The 15,732-nt window shown below is 51.0% G+C and overlaps 3 protein-coding genes across 3 annotated transcripts; 2 read left to right on the top strand and 1 right to left on the bottom strand.

The window, feature by feature from the left end:
• Window positions 1-717: 717 nt before the first annotated feature.
• Window positions 718-8,313, top strand: CkaCkLH20_01666 (uncharacterized protein; the record flags this gene model as incomplete). Its single annotated transcript, XM_038884385.1, has 7 exons — window positions 718-1,519; window positions 1,583-1,766; window positions 5,906-6,467; window positions 6,579-6,757; window positions 6,834-7,153; window positions 7,209-7,999; window positions 8,140-8,313. The coding sequence occupies 7 exons, from the start codon at window positions 718-720 to the stop codon at window positions 8,311-8,313; spliced, it is 3,012 nt and encodes a 1,003-aa protein (XP_038750085.1).
• Window positions 8,314-8,404: 91 nt separating this feature from the next.
• CkaCkLH20_01665 (uncharacterized protein) lies at window positions 8,405-10,972 on the top strand (the record flags this gene model as incomplete). Its single annotated transcript, XM_038884384.1, has 1 exon — window positions 8,405-10,972. The coding sequence occupies one exon, from the start codon at window positions 8,405-8,407 to the stop codon at window positions 10,970-10,972; it is 2,568 nt and encodes an 855-aa protein (XP_038750084.1).
• A 2,198-nt stretch (window positions 10,973-13,170) lies between these two features.
• CkaCkLH20_01664 (uncharacterized protein) lies at window positions 13,171-14,846 on the bottom strand (the record flags this gene model as incomplete). Its single annotated transcript, XM_038884383.1, has 3 exons — window positions 13,171-13,299; window positions 13,352-13,418; window positions 14,410-14,846. The coding sequence occupies 3 exons, from the start codon at window positions 14,844-14,846 to the stop codon at window positions 13,171-13,173; spliced, it is 633 nt and encodes a 210-aa protein (XP_038750083.1).
• Window positions 14,847-15,732: the final 886 nt, after the last annotated feature.

Below are 15,732 nucleotides of genomic sequence, written 5' to 3'. Positions count from 1 at the left end.
AGCTTCATGGAAACCTGAACAAGCCTGAATCTCGGCTGACAAATGCTTAACTCACTACAGACTGGTAATTGGTAATCAGATTGAGGGAAGAGTCAGTTTGCTTTCTATTCCATCGTTGAGAAAAATCTGGAAACACTTGTGCTAGATAGTGTGTTGTCAATCAATTTGATGTTGTTGAAGGGTGTAAGTTCGGATGTGACAAGGATGTGGATAGATCTTAGCGTGTTCTGGATGGATCTCAATCCAATCAAGATGCTGGCAGATCGGCTATCGCTAGCCTCAAATAGGCAGCCAAGACGCAAGTCGTGCATAAGCGATGTGTTAGCTTTCAGCGGTGGGCTGCAATAGGCTACTTTCAAACCTCAAGTGCAAGGGGTTGCTTGCGTTGTGTTGCGCGGCGTATTAGTTGTTGGCGATTGTGAGCATAACATCACCTCAGAATATCATTACACCAACCTCAAGTTTCCAGAATTTTGCATCTCCATAATGATGTGTTCTGATTACAAACGTAAAAATGATTTTGCACGAAAGAAAACCGTATTTAAGATATTCTGCCCAAGCCTTTTCAGACCTTGTCCTCGTTTCGTTACTCGTCTCTACATATTCAATGGCCGATATTTGATCATGACACACCCATCTTTACCTTCATCGCCGCCTCAGCAGGCTTTCAACAATCCCTCAGCAGCACCGAACTCACTGTCGAGAGAATGTAGCCCCATGCGTCTAGCTCAAGGTGGAATCTCTTCACCAAACGACAACCCACCGAATCTCTATTGCAATGCGGACGAATCCCTCCAAGCACGAATCGAACGCCTCAGCCGCGAGCGCCCCACGATATTTACAACCCGCGGGAAGGAGATAATTTTCGTCTTCAGCATCTCCATGTCCCAGTTCTTGACGGAATACTTCGTCTCGGGCTTCACCGTTATCCTCCCCACACTTATCACCGAACTCAACATGTCACACGCAGCCAGTGTCTGGCCAGCGACCGTCTTCTCCCTCGTCATTGCTAGCACCTTGCTCGTCTTTGGCCGTCTGGGCGATATGTGGGGGGGATATCCTATCTTCATATCGGGTCTTGCCTGGCTTCTTGTCTGGAGTATAATAGCCGGGTTCAGCATCAATCCACTGATGCTCGACTTCTGTCGGGCTCTACAAGGGCTAGGAGCTGCGGCATTCCTACCCACTGGAGTCATGATCATGGGGTCGTTGTACCGTCCTGGGCCACGAAAGAATATTGTCTTTGCAGTATACGGCACTTCAGGGGTGTTTGGGTTTTTCGGTGGCATTCTCACGGCAGGAGTCGTGGGCCAATTCAACCGCTGGGGCTTTTACTTCTGGGTCGGAGCCATCCTAACGGCAATTACGCTGTTAACCTCAGTTTTGTCTGTTCCACGTCTTCGTTCAAACGACCAAACCCCAAGCAAAGCCAAGATGGACTACGGCGGTGCCATCACAATCATCTGTGGCCTCATCCTGGTTGTGTTAAGCATCTTACAATCAGCACACGACCCTGCAGGTTGGCGGCGGCCATTTCTTCCAGTGTGTCTCATACTTGGTGTCTTGTCACTTCTTGTTGCAGGCTACGTTGAAGTGCGCGTCGCTGCTCAGCCTCTCCTACCGGCTTCGATCTTCACGACTCCTTGTATGAGCCCTCTTCTTTTGGCTCTCTTCCTGCTTTACGGCACCTGGGGCATCTTTTCTGTATATGGCACCCTCTATTTCCAGAACATCATGTCTGCCAGTCCCTTGCAGGTGGTAGCGTGGTATGTGCCTCTCGGTCTTGCAGGCCTCATTCTCAGCGTCATCGAAGGCTTGATCTTGCACCTCGTTCCAGGACGTGTGCTCTTGATCATTTCTGGCCTGGGAGCAGTGGGGTCACAGCTTCTTATAGCTCTGATTCCGCTTGGAGCAAGTTATTGGGCTTGGGTTTTCCCCGCAGTCATATTGAGCACCGTGGGAATTGATCTGTCCACGATCTTGATGACAGTATTCGTCACCACGACGTTTCCTACAGCGCAGCAGGGGCTGGCTGGGAGTGTGATCAATTCTGTGTTGCAGCTGGGTGTGGCGTTCGTCCTCGGCCTGGCGGACAATATCCAATCAGCAACAGTAGACGAGGCAGGATTGGGAAAGAGCTACAAGAACACGTTTTGGTTTGGAGTGGGTCTTGCAGCTGCGAGCTTGTGCATTCTGACAATCTGGGGCAAGGTACCTAAGGCCACTGGTGATTTAACCGCGGATGAGAAGGCTGAATTGTTGGAAGAGGCAATGACTGAGCAGCGAAGACAATCACCCAACAGGGTGGATACTCTGAGAGATTAAAGATATGACACGTAGGCCTCTGCCTACGGATTATTGCTAGACGAAAGAGTCTTCAATTGGTCCAGATTGCCCGGTGATTATTCTGATGGTTGGAGGAGTCAATAGACTAGCAATAGATATCTACCACCACCATGGTGGGCATCCGGGAACGCCTTACAATCATGCAATCAGCCAGTCGGTGCCCATGTCCTTCAGATTGTCGATCCAATTCCAATTCTCTTCCTGTTTGCGGTGTCGGCCATTGCTGCTCTTTACAGCATCCGCATTCTTCCTCCGTTCCCACATTGCACTCAATGTTCCGAGAGCTTCTCTTGTAAGTCCCCAGGGCTCTATTTCCCAGAGCTCTCGGAACCTTACAACTATCCAAGCACGATTCGTAAGGTCAACCGTTTCCAGGCCAGCAATGAAAGCCGGCCACGCCGTCGCTGTGAATAACGCATCTCCGCGGTGGAAATGTGAGAGGTGAGTGATTATTTCGGTTGCAAGACTTTCAGGATCATCCTGCAATACTGTTTTGGGCCATCGAAGAAGAATAACCCGCGAGAGGTAAACGCACACAGCTGCCCTGTGCGCAGCGGCGATTTCCATACGATGGAAAAGATCGTCAGCCGGTGAGCGTGGCTGTAAATCGACAGCCCAGACAGCCGGGTCGAATAACTTGGCGGTCTCTAAGAGATGAAGCGCATCGTGCTGTCCTGAATTGGTCAAGGAGTCCGGATCCGTGCAAGTGTCGTCCGTATGTAATAGTCGAGCCCCTGCATGTATCAACGGAAGGAGGGCTGCCGGAAATGACGAACAATGATTGCCTTCTGCATCTTGAAGCAGTGACATGGTAGTCGTCGATATCCCGCCAGCATGCGGTAGGTATGAGTTTGCGAAGGACGACCCAAGAAGATCATACCTAGAAAATGTCAAGTCAGAGGTCATCAATTACTGGATAAGATGACTTACACCAAGCAGTTTGACACCAGCCAGCGACGAAGCGGGCTAAAAGTAGTTTCCGTCGCTAGGGCGGATGCTACTAGTTTCTCAATAATGTCTCTCGCACCATTGATGTGAAATACCCAGCCGCCTCGTCCAGAGTCGATGAGCTCGAACCCGATGAGGAGCAACACTACCGCGAGAATCACATCAACATCCGCTGAAGCCATGTCTTTGAGGGCAGAGTTCAGCAGACAGAGTGCTTGCTGCTTGGCCTTGAGCGCGTCATGTAAAGCCTCTGGGCGAGATGTCATACATGGACCGATCGATAGAGGGTCCAGTGTGCTTGTGCAGCTTTGAGTCGAGGCTATCGTTGTGAAACCACTATAAGACCCTGATGACTGTTGACAAGCGTTGGACATATGCAAAGCTGAACTAGCAATGATCGTCTGCATTAGGACGGAATGCTGATGCGCCATCGGGATCAGGTCACGGAATAGATTATGGTTGGGGATGTCGTAAAGAACGAGGTCCCTACAAACAATACTCGCAACTTTCACCAGAAACCGTTAGTATGAAGAGCAGTCTAGCGGAGGGAGGTAGCATACAATAGTCCATATATCTCCTCGACCGATAGTCTAGATCTTGCGTAGGCGGGTCCATCAACGAACGAGGTAACGAATGAGGAAAGCTCGGCCTAGGACTTGCGAATTGGGGATGCCTTGTAGGCACGTTAGAAAGACATGGCGCTTGTAGGTCCGAAGTCATGTCCCTCTTCTGGATGTCCCTTATGTTGTCGGATGTAACGCCAGTCATTTTTCCACGACTCGCCATACCAGTCTCCCACCGCAACAGAGTGCCATAGCCTAGACAACTACGACCCTTCCCGGTGCATTTGAGGCAGTGGGGAAAGGATCGATCACATTTCAAGCGACTGCGCCTACAGTTATGGCAGGCTTCCAGTTGTTGACTCATGGCTAGGCTCCTAAACGGAATAAATAGGGAGAAGAGCGACGCTCACGGAATGGTGAAGGAGAACGCTTTTGCGTACTCGCGCAGAAAGTGTGTTGTCAGTGACCTAGTGCACTGGGGTATTACACAATCAGCCGTCAATTTTGGGAACCTTTTCAGGGCGGTCAAGCTAATAAAATAGGCAGAAAAAGGTCCGTGGCGCCCAGGGACGGGATGGGCCGGGCGGGGGTCACGGCGTGGCGCCTCGGACTTTAGTAATACCGTGGGTGGAAGGGGATGCCCGGGCCGCAATGAAGGGGCCTCCCGTCGTTGCTGGCATGAGTCGCCGCAAGCTTAGGTGCGTATTGCATTGTGACGAAGACGCGCGACAGATTCCGTACCAGAGCTGGATGCCTTCCACTGCCGTCCCTCGGCAGGTATACAGGAGGCGCAGCCGTCGGCAGATAACCCTCTAGGAGCATGAAGCGCTATTGATACAGATCGTTAAATGACGAGTCCTCCGGGTTTGATTCAGTCAACATAGGTTTCTCATTGAATGACAAGCTTGGATGCTGGAACTTTCTGGTAAGTGATGCGTGATGGGAAAGTTACCGTGAAGATCTAGCTCGTTTAAACTAACGAATAGGGCGAGCAATCTGCGCAATTGGCGTGCTATACTTGATTGACGTATTGAAGCAAGCGTATATATACACTTGAGTAACTGCTCGTTTGTTTTCACCACATGTGTAGTCACAATCCATGAGACGCCGGTCCGTGACAGTTCGGAGACGGAGCTTTGACACCGATCGGAGGTCGGCCCCACACCGGCAGCCGGAGTTAGACGTCGCAGACCCTATCCGCCTAGAATCTATATATTTCGCTTGCAATTGATTACTCAACATGATTTCGGTTCCAAGCGAGACGTTATCTATGCACATACACTTATTGATATCAAAATCCGGATGAAGGTGGATTTCGACATCTATGTTGCGAAGCTAAGCATTAGAACATAGCCTGAAACCCGTACGACCGAGTCATCGTAGGCCAATAACACAGACGTAAACAAGTGTTTTTATATTTGGAACAAAGTAAATTCCAAGACAGAAGCTGAGAAAACCCTCGGCCCGACCGACCACACTCCCTTACGGCAGCAAGGCCGGCATGGCGATGGCGCTAGAGAGGTGAGGTGTGGTGATTGGTATCAGATTGACGTTGATGTGTCAAGATAAACATTCAAGGAAAGAATATACATGCCAGAACAAGCCTCGTCACTTCCCCTAACTGAAACATCCTTCTCCTTCAACAGCCAAAATTCGCGGTTGTTCTCCCTTGCAAGTCATCTGAGCTTGGCTGCTGTCAAAAATTTCCTGTGCATTCCTCTACTTACTTACGCCAAGAGCTGAAGGACTTTGACTGAGACTCGAGTGAGGAGAAAACTACCCACAACACTAGTATTTGAGTGGACTCTGACCATAAACCCACATATCTACTCGTGTGCTCATCACATTAAGCTTTCAAAACTAACGGTCCCTTCGAACACCTGCTCTGAGCACCAACATGAGGCGAGAGGTCCTCGCCTTCGCTTTGCTTGTGGCCATTGGCGCCAATGGCGCTAGCCCACCAGTCCGACGGCAAGCTAGCGATGTGCCAGTGCGCTTCTACTTAACGGTCAACCCACCACTTTTCCCCACTGGAACCGCTGATCCAGCTCCAACCTCGAACGGCGGCGTGTCTCCGTCTTCACTGGCGGGGACATCGGCGGGAACATCGGCGGGGACGTCGGCGGGGGTGCCGGCGGGATCACCACCGGCATCAGCGGCAGGGTCGCCAACAGCATCGGCGGTAGGTTCACCAACTGGAACCGCAGCAGGGTCACCGGCGGGGGTTTCCACGTCGACATCAGCGAGTTCTCTCGCGCTAGATGTCTCGGCACCTTTGATCTCGAGCCCCAGGGACTCTTCGAGCGGAAATCCTACAGCGAACCCTACAGCGAACCCTACAGCGAACCCTACAGCGAACCCTACAGCGAACCCTACAGCGAACCCTACAGCGAGTCCTCCAACGGTGTCCTCCTCATTGTCCACGCGCAGTTCTCCCAGTCTCAGCTTCACATTTTTGAACACCACATCTCCGTCTTTCACCAATACTGTGGGCTTCAGTACGTCTTCCTCGAGAATTCCCACAACGACGGCGCCTATGCCAATGCCCTCCGATCCTCTTGCTTCCAGTCTTATCAACTCGCTCATACCCTCCGAATCTCGTTCACCCACGTCGGGCCCTGGCTCTGAATTTCCCGCACAAGCTTCTACCAGCCCCTTCACTTCTGCAGGTAGCATACTCATATCACCAACGATCACTGGCCCCTCACCATCATCTCTTAGCTCGGGCGCAACGCTTTCGGGTCTATCGGGATTCTCTTCACCATCCTTCTCCGCGTCATCTCCTGGTCTATCGACTGGGGTAGCTCCTTCGTCTGTCGCAACCCCAAGCCTATCCTCAGCCGGCATAACTTCTACATCATCCGGAATCTCAGCGTCAGCTTCGCCCACATTTGCTCCAGGTGAAGGGCCAGTTATCTTCTTTGTCCTCTCATCCAGTGGCAACCAAAAGAAGAGAGACACCACTGGCTTTCTTAGCACCGAGACCAGCGAGAAACCGGACACTTGCGACCTTGCCACCCAATTTGTTCTACTGTCCGGAGAACTACTCATCCAAGGCTTTCCTGTTCATTATTCTCCTGGCGAGACTTTGAAGCCGCTCCTCAGGGGCGGTTCACCACCCCCGGGCGCCATAACGACCCGTTTCACACGCATTAACGGGGTCCTTGAGTTCGTCAACGCGTCTCTTCCTGGTGGACAAGCAACGTTTTGTCAAGATAGCAATACCAGAGAGGTTTTGCTCAATTTTGCATCTTCTCCACAAAACTGTGAGCCGGCCGTTATCGTGGTCTATGGGGGTAAGCTGCACCGAGAAAACATTTTATGCTACATGAAACTAAATCGCAACAACAGCCGAGCAATGCCAGAACAAACAGATTGTCTCCGCAGTCGTCCCCAGCATTCGTGGCAGCTCTTCAACTCAACTCGTCATTGGCCCTTCCTCCAGCCAGTTGGTCACGCCTATTTCAAGTCTTCAAACAACATCTATCAGCCCAGAGCTGTCATCTCTGTCACAGCCTGTCATCTCATCTGGCGTCAGTCAGACAGGCACGGCTCCACTTTCCACTCCCGAGAGCAGTTCGGGAACGCCAACCTCATCAGCCACTCCGAGCTTCGAAACGCCGTGCGCCCCGCAAGCATCGACTTTGTTCGTACCCTCGCAAGACATTGATATTGATAGGACATCGGCGGACAGACTTAACGCCGTCAACACCGTCTTTCTCAACTATGTCGAGGTTCCTGGGGATCGTGTGATGCAGATCGAGCTGTCTTTGAACTCTGCAGGGATTTTACTTGAAAACTCAAACCGCGTCACTTCCGTCGTCTGCAGAAATAGCACGACCTCAGAGCCCTCGGAACTTACGCTGGATTTCCTCACTCCCGACGACGCGTCGAGATTTGCTTTGATCTTGAGCCAGTCACCCGGCTTGGTTCTCATCACCCAAAGCAATACTGGCTGCAACCTCAACACAGCTCGAGGGTTCTGGGAATTTGATTCGACAAAGAACTCGCCTGCAACATCCACATCTCTCACAGTTCTCGCTAGGGAGCGAAAGATGGTTGAGGTTGCGAACAGGATCACGCTTCTCTATGGCAAGCGGGACGGCATTAGTGGAAAGAGCTTCACCTCGACGGCCGCTGGGGTTTCTTCAGTGTCATTTCCACTTCCTGTGCCCGATTCGTTATGTGTTGTTTCGGCAACGCCTGGACCTTCGGGCCCGTTGGTCTCTTCTGTCCCAGCTGGCCAGTCTTTCTCGGCGTCTTCAACTGGCCAATCCTCTAGTTCCCCCGTGGAACCATCTCCTTCGTCATCCTCGTCTCCTGGACCGTCGTCCCCCTCGCCAACCACTTCGGCGCCATTAAATTCACTGACTACATCATCGGTTTCAGCTACATTATCGGAACAGTCATCATCAATCTCACCGAGCGAGTCTTCGCTCTCACCCTCGCTGACTGAAACTTCGTCTTTGGTTTCATCGACTGAGACCTCGTCTTTGATTTCATCGACTGGAACTTCGTCTTTAATTTCGTCGACTGAGACTTCATCTTTGACTTCATCGACTGAGTCGTCTGCGACTTCGTCGACCTCGGCCACTGCCAGTCCAACTGGTTACCGACCTCCTCCAGAAAGACTAGAGGACCTGACGCCGGCTGCGAGGGAGCTATACAACTACTTCCTCAATAGCATCAGAGTCGAGAACAACAACATCGCCTATCATGTCCCGGTCCTGAAGGGTAGCGATCTCCCAGCCGCGCCCTACAATCCAGATGATTTGGCTGGGCAGCAAGCAGCCGAGGACGGCTTCACAGAAGCCGGACTCAGCAGGCCTGCAGACTTGGCATCCAAGGCGACCGAAGGTCTGAACCAAATTGCTGCAAACGTTTGTCCGCCCAGCTCCAACGCAACAATTGTCCGGCGAATGCTACTGGGACTGGACCAACGTGATGATCCTCAAGACACGCCTGCACTTCGTGCTCACCGTCTGGCTGACTGGCTCAACAAAAGACTGGAAGCACGCGCGGTTGATGGCTGGGACATTGCTTGCGACGACACTGTGGGAGAGCTGGTTGGTCTCATTCCTGGGGGCGACCTTCTTGGTGTGGTGTGCGCCGGGAAGTCAATCTACGATTCCCGCGACGCGATCAAGTGTCTTTTTGGAGGCTGTCAAACCGTCACGTACGTCGTCACCAAGACGATGACATACGACTTCAATTACTCATGGTTGATCACCTACCCAACAATTTCACAGGCTGTGAAATACGGTGGAGGCAACAAAGTCTTGTCTTGTGTCAACTGTGGCTTCTCAATATCCTCCATCTCATTCATCGGCAAGATCATTGTAGTCATCACCAACGGCGTAGTCCAAATTCAGCAAGCTGACGTTACGCCCGGAATGTCCGGTGTTGCGAATGCCGTTGTTCGGCTTCAGTCAGACGGGCCGTGGGACGGCATATGGAATCACAACTACAACCCGGTGGACCTTGGCCCTATCAAGATGGATGGTGCGTTCCGGATCAACCCCGCAGTCCTCTACAGTATCGGGATCGAGTACTCCACAGACTCAAGCGTCGACATCACAGGCGGAGCTCGCTTCACTTGGTCTAATGCCGCCGCCACCGTAAACATTCTCCAGAGCAGGGTGACGACGCAGAGGAACTGGAAGCCGTCTGTCGAGTTCACCTTTCCCTCGTTCCGGCAGGGTTCTGCGGTCAAGCTGAAGCCTTTCATACGATGGGTCATCAAAATCGAGATCGACATTTATGACATGATCAAGCTCAAACCGTTCATCACAGATCAGACAGTTGCTGGTATCGAATCCACATACTCCTTCACTACCACATCGAGCTGCCCGGCAAACCAGCTGGCCGTCAACAATTACGTTTACAGCGCCAACACTATCGGCTTTGGTACCGGAAGAAGCGCAGTGCTGTTCTCCGGAACAGCGGGAAGCGCCAAGCAATGCTTGCTTGTGCCAGGAATCACCCCGTCGCCCGATGAGCTGGCATCACTGAGGCGGGTTGGCCAGGCCTTCTGCACGGAGTACATCAATTACAGACCGCCCTCGACTTTCACCTACACCACTCAGACATCCACCGTCCCCACCACGACTACGACGTTTGTGACCACCACTGTCTTCAGCACCGCGACGGTTACCGAGCATAAGAGTGTAAGTCTCGACAGTTACTTCACACGGACGTTCGCTGCACAAACGACGACAGTCACGGACACCTCAAAAGCCGTGAACTTCTTGTACTTGAACTACAAGCGAGATTCAGACAATACACCCACGACAACAGCGGACGGCGTAGACAAGCGCGCTGTTCCCCCGCCCGACTTGGTGAGAAACTGGGACGCAACTAAGATCTCCTTCGCATGCAAGCAAATCGCGACCGGTACAACAACTCTCACCTACACAGCCACGACAACTGCAACGGCCGGAACGGTCACCGTAACTGGCACTGTTACACGAAATCAGCAAGCCCCGTTCGTGACTGTCACGTCTACGTCCACCTTCATACGCTACCTCGGCATTGCGACAGCTACCGCCGCAACCGTTGCCACGGAAACTGCCTGTCCGCCATCCACCGTGAACAAGTGCTTCAAACTCAAGATTCATGGTCATCCTTGGACGGAGGGCAGGTACATCCGCTGGGCACCGACATGGCAGAACAGCGGGTGGCTAGAGCCCGACTCCCAGTACGGCACCAACGAAATATTCTATCTGACTACACAAGGACACCTTGTTTCCACCGTATACCCAGGGCCCCAAGCGTACATTCTTGGCACACCGGGTACTAATGCCTACGCCAACGATTGGGGCGAGGTATTGTTCTTGTGGTCGAACCAAGGCGTCTGGCCTCAGCGTCAATACGCCAGATGCGCCAAGGACTCTGACCCGTGTTCCAACGGATTCTCCTGTTCGATCATTGATAATATTGGCGTGCAAAGATTCGAGATGTCAATTCGGGTTCCCACTTTCCTTTTGAATGGGGGTGGATCGTATGACGAAAGTTCGAGGTTCACTCCTTCTTGGCATAGGAGGCCCGACACCGCGGTCTTTCAATACCTTCCGGTTACCCTGACGTATGAGGACGTGGCTTGTCCATGTTATTGAAGCAAATTGTGAATCTTCAAGATTACGAGGGGGTCTGTGGTTTCACTTCTTGGTAGACGTTCAGAAATGTGAGATTCGTAACAAATAGTTTCTCATGCTATTGACCCTTCTTCAACAACTACTCGGACTGACTGGGTGCATCGTTCTCGATGAACAGAATTCTCTCCATGTGGATCTCGGGCTTAAGCTGAGCTCCCGCACCAGGATCAGAGACATAACAGAGCTAACTTACAGGCTCTAAGGTAACTCCGAAACTCGATGTCCCGCTTCTGGCCACGGCTCGTTATACTCTGGTGAGATTTGATCCAGCTCGTAGAGCCAGTACCTCAGATCAATCTCCCGGTCATAAGGATTTACCCTCTTCGTATCTTCCCGATTGTCCACCAATCGGGCCCCGATTTCTTCTGCAGCCTTTCTGTTAACTTCCCTTTCTGCTTCTGACAGATCTGCACCCTCCAACTTATCTACTTCCTCACCCATCCGACGTAGCCAATACGTAGGCCAGAATTGAGAGAATGAACATTGCTCATTCAACTCTGTGTCCAAGAATTCAAGTGCCTTGTCCTCAAATTCCATAATAAGCTCTTCCAGTTTCTCCAGAAGCGTGTTTTGCTCGTCATTTATAATATCCACATCGTCTCTCTCAGCCCAATCGTCCCCGAACACGCATATAGCCTCTGCATCACAACAAGTGTGACTCAAATTCAACCCAATAAATGTCGCGTATCTGATGGCTGATTTGTAGGTAAGCATCGTCATCTCTGAGCCACATCGACTGTAATGAGATGCCAAGGCATTGGCATATTCACCAGCACGCCGTTGTTGGCGACTGTATTTCTCCCTCATGGATATTTCCCCTTTCATCATCCACGTAAATGGACTGCAACCCTCTTCTGTGCAGTAGCATGAGCATCCATCTGTGAAATTCCGGCGCAAAACTGTTGCAAGGAGATCCACATTGGATGTCGTCCAAGGAACAAGACTCTCCAGCACAAGGTTGTACTTTTGATCAGCGTTTAGATCGAGGCACATGAAAAAGAAAGCAAAGTGCGCGCCAACCAACCCAACAGTTGTAGAATCCTCGAGTAGTGGAGGTCCACTAGATAATCGAAAGCCTAAATCGACGCCATGAGAGACCAGCCAGTCCAAATAAGCTGGATTCATTTCATGTTCACGATAGCCCAATTCATAGCTGCCTCGTAAGTCAGTCAGGCATGATCGAGTCGGTTGGAAACCATGACAATAGAACAATTCTGCGAGCTTTGAATCTGAAATTTCGTTGAAGATCCAGCCCATGTCTTCGGAAATCTCAGACGTGGGCTGACATTCGTCGTGTTGCGTCCATAGCGTACTTCTTCGTTGAACCGCAGTGGACTTGCATACCACTTTTAGCCCACAACAGCTTGGTGAAGTATGCGAACTTGATTGTGCGTTTCGTCTTATAGAATTCCACCTCTTCTTCATCAACGAGACGTATTTATGCCGCGCAGCTTGAGAAGCAGTTGATAAGATACGCCACAATTTGGGTGCATGATCGCTTTGGGCCAAGTTATGCATCCGAATGCCACACTCAGTGTCGATCCATAGGTCTATGGAGGAACAGCTGGTGCATTCGCCGTCGATATCATCTGTATTGCAGGTGCAACTTTCCGAGCTGTGTAAGATTGCAGCTTCAAATGCCGTAAGGCCGCCGGTGTCACGTTGTCGGAGAAGACCATCGTTTTGATCCGCACTTTGCAGGAGAACTTCCAAGATGTCCGGGTTTGACCATAAAGCTGCCAGATGAAGCGGAGTTTGCCCGTATTTGTCTTTCTCTGTTATCGTCCCTGGGGCGCAGTGGAGGATACGATGAACCTCCTCGACGTCATTATTAATCACGGCCAGGCTCAGAAGGCCACATCCGAAAGCTGTTTAGTGTTAGGAAGAACGCCAATGTCGACAATCGTATATCTTACCTTCTGCGAAATCAGAGGAGACTCGATATTGCCGCCTTACACCCACTGTGAGACGGACCCACCCCATGGTGTTGTACATGGTAGAGACATCCGAGAACGCCAGACGGCTTTCTGAGTCCGCCTGCATCAGGATGTTTACGAGCGCCTGGACCGGTTCCTGCTCAAGTATAAACGGTTGGACTCTTGCTAGCGGAGAACATTCTGCGGCTTATTAGCGACTCTTTGTATTCGAAAATGGCCATGCTAACCGAGTGTGTCATAAGTGAATGCCGCAACACCGTACGAAAGCAACATTTGAATGAGTTCAATGAGGATATTTGCCAAATTTGACTCTGCATCGTAATACGGACGGTTCATCTGCGCTACATAGAACTGTAACTTGATTAGCGCTGAAGAACACTTTGAAACGCATTCAGATACCTACGTTATCAACGGCACGGTGCATCAAACTCTCGTTGTAGATAGTCACGGCTGTCGGATACGCCTTTCCGCTGTTAAGAAGTTTGGCTAACTTCCTCATACAGCCGATTGCAAAGGTTTCCAGCTCCCGGGCTGATGACTGGTAGTCTTCGAGCCCATGATATAGCAAAGCCATAATGCGAAATGCTGGGTCACAACTGATATCCACAGTGGGATTGCAGTTGAAGCTCGGGCTGATACTAAAGCCCCCGGCCCCACATGTCCACGCGAAAGAGGCATGGATAGCTTTCTTGAGAATGCGAGAGATGGTGTTGTACCTAAAGTTCAGTGTGACTTGCTTCTTAGTGTTGGTTCCTGCCATTGGACAATCTGGCCAGTGTGATGTTGTTTCCCATTCAAGCCCGAACCTCCGCCTCTCCTTCACATTCTGTAGACGAGGACAAGTACAAGCTCGCCACGTTACCGAATCGTGGCCCCGAAGAGAGAATGGGGGCCCGGGACTAATATGTGAGGCATGAACTGGCATGTCTGGCGTCGTGGTCTGACCACTAAATTGCTGCAATGGTCGGATCGCATCATTCATTTCCTTCAGAAAGGCCGGCTCGCCAGCTAGCTTGCAAGATGCAGCTTTTCTAGTGAGACTTGGCTGGTAGCTTTGCTGTACTTGATCAATGAAACCAGCAAATCTTTCGGCAAGCTCTTGATGCCTCTTGTTCGTTTCCTCCTCTTGCTTCAGCTGGAGGCGTATCATTTGCTGCATAAGGTCTTTTGTTTCATGACCATTGTCGTTGCTTTCTCCAATTTGATCTGAGAGTAACTCATACTGGGAAACCAGAAGCTGAGTAGCAGCATTAACACCGCCTTGCAGTGAATGCAAACGGTCGTTCATAACGGCCATGGGCATTTGGACAGCCGCTATCTCCGAGCGAATGAGTACTGTTTGAGAGGCAACAGCCTGAGAAGACGTCTCTACTGCCACCATTCTGTCTGTATGATGCCTCAGAGTCTGCCTTTTCAGATGTCAGGATTCAACACACCACGAAATTCTATCCGGGAACTTACAGGCCCAAGCCATTCAGAGTAAGTTGCAAAGCGTTGGTAGCCTTTTGCAATCGCTGACCAAGACCCTGAATCTTTGGCCGGCTGAATGCATATGTCAGCTTCTTCTTCTTATTGGCTAGTCGAGATGTCCAATCCGGACCGTCGAGATCAGCAAGCTCGTCATGCAATGCTTTGACATTGCAGAGCTCCATCTCGAACAGCTGCATGCTTCTCGTCGCCGCAGCGATGGCCTCTGGACCCTGCCCTGGTGAGTTTGCCCATGTCTCAATGACCCGCAAAGTTGCTTTGAGTGCTTCACTGTTGGTTCTGACGAATTCGAGGTCATCCTGGCGGCTCTCAAAGGCGTCGACGTACTTGAGAATGCCACCGGCGATTTGCAAGCCCAACGATACGAGACCGCCAACCGAGGCCGCCAAGCCTACACTCTCGGCCGCCATAATTCTCTAGACCTTGAAAAGAAGATGAGGAATATGAGCATCCAGATACAGATGGGCGTGTGAAATTGAAATCGGATTCATGAGACCGGAAGATTTCAGAGGGATGTTGAGCGGGGCGGTGCTGACACTGGAGGGGTATTCGGCGGCAATGCCTGCATGAGTCTGTCATGTGATCATTTCGATGTGATTGGAAGCGAACAACACCCAGTAATTCCTGCAGATGAAGGTGGATGCACCGCATGTATGGATACCTAATGTGGCGGTGCTGTCTGCTTGAGATGGACCAACAGTGGCCCTCAACCCGCGGCTCAACGATCTGGATCTCTCATCAGTGCCTGTTACTAACGCGAAGAGTATCTCACACAACTTATGTCGACTCAAAGTTATGGTGTGCGACGAATTCTTCACCAAACTTATCAAGCTTGTGTCTTATAGAGGCAAGAGCCAAATCTTATGTCGTCAGCTGTCAGCTGTGCTCGTCCTACAAACGTCCATTAGCCCCATGTTCATTCCTTCTGCAACTTTCCAGTTACTTCGAGAGCTGTCAATGCCTTTTATCAGAGAGATCCCGTGTGAGATGGTGACCGCCGTTTTGCAAAATCTAGACCATCTCCAGTCGCTCAACCCGGCCTTCCATTCTTGCCGTCACATCCATCTTTCGCACAAACAGAGTCTTAGCTTTGCGGCGAAGAACAAAGTACATTCTTACTAGTCTGGCGACCACATCGACGTCGTGAGTATCTCTCGCGCTTTCTATCCCGTTGAGCCATTTTGTAGCCTTTTTTGTGACGACGGTGATACTGCTAGCTTCGAGTGACATATGAAAAAGTGTTTGGATTTTAAAACATCCGTCGAGAACGAACATCTTTTCTGCATACACGAGTTT

The sequence above is a fragment of the Colletotrichum karsti genome (assembly GCF_011947395.1).
Source record: "Colletotrichum karsti strain CkLH20 chromosome Unknown Scaffold4, whole genome shotgun sequence".
NCBI classification, from domain to species: domain Eukaryota; kingdom Fungi; phylum Ascomycota; class Sordariomycetes; order Glomerellales; family Glomerellaceae; genus Colletotrichum; species Colletotrichum karsti.
This window is presented reverse-complemented; position numbering and strand designations above follow the sequence as displayed.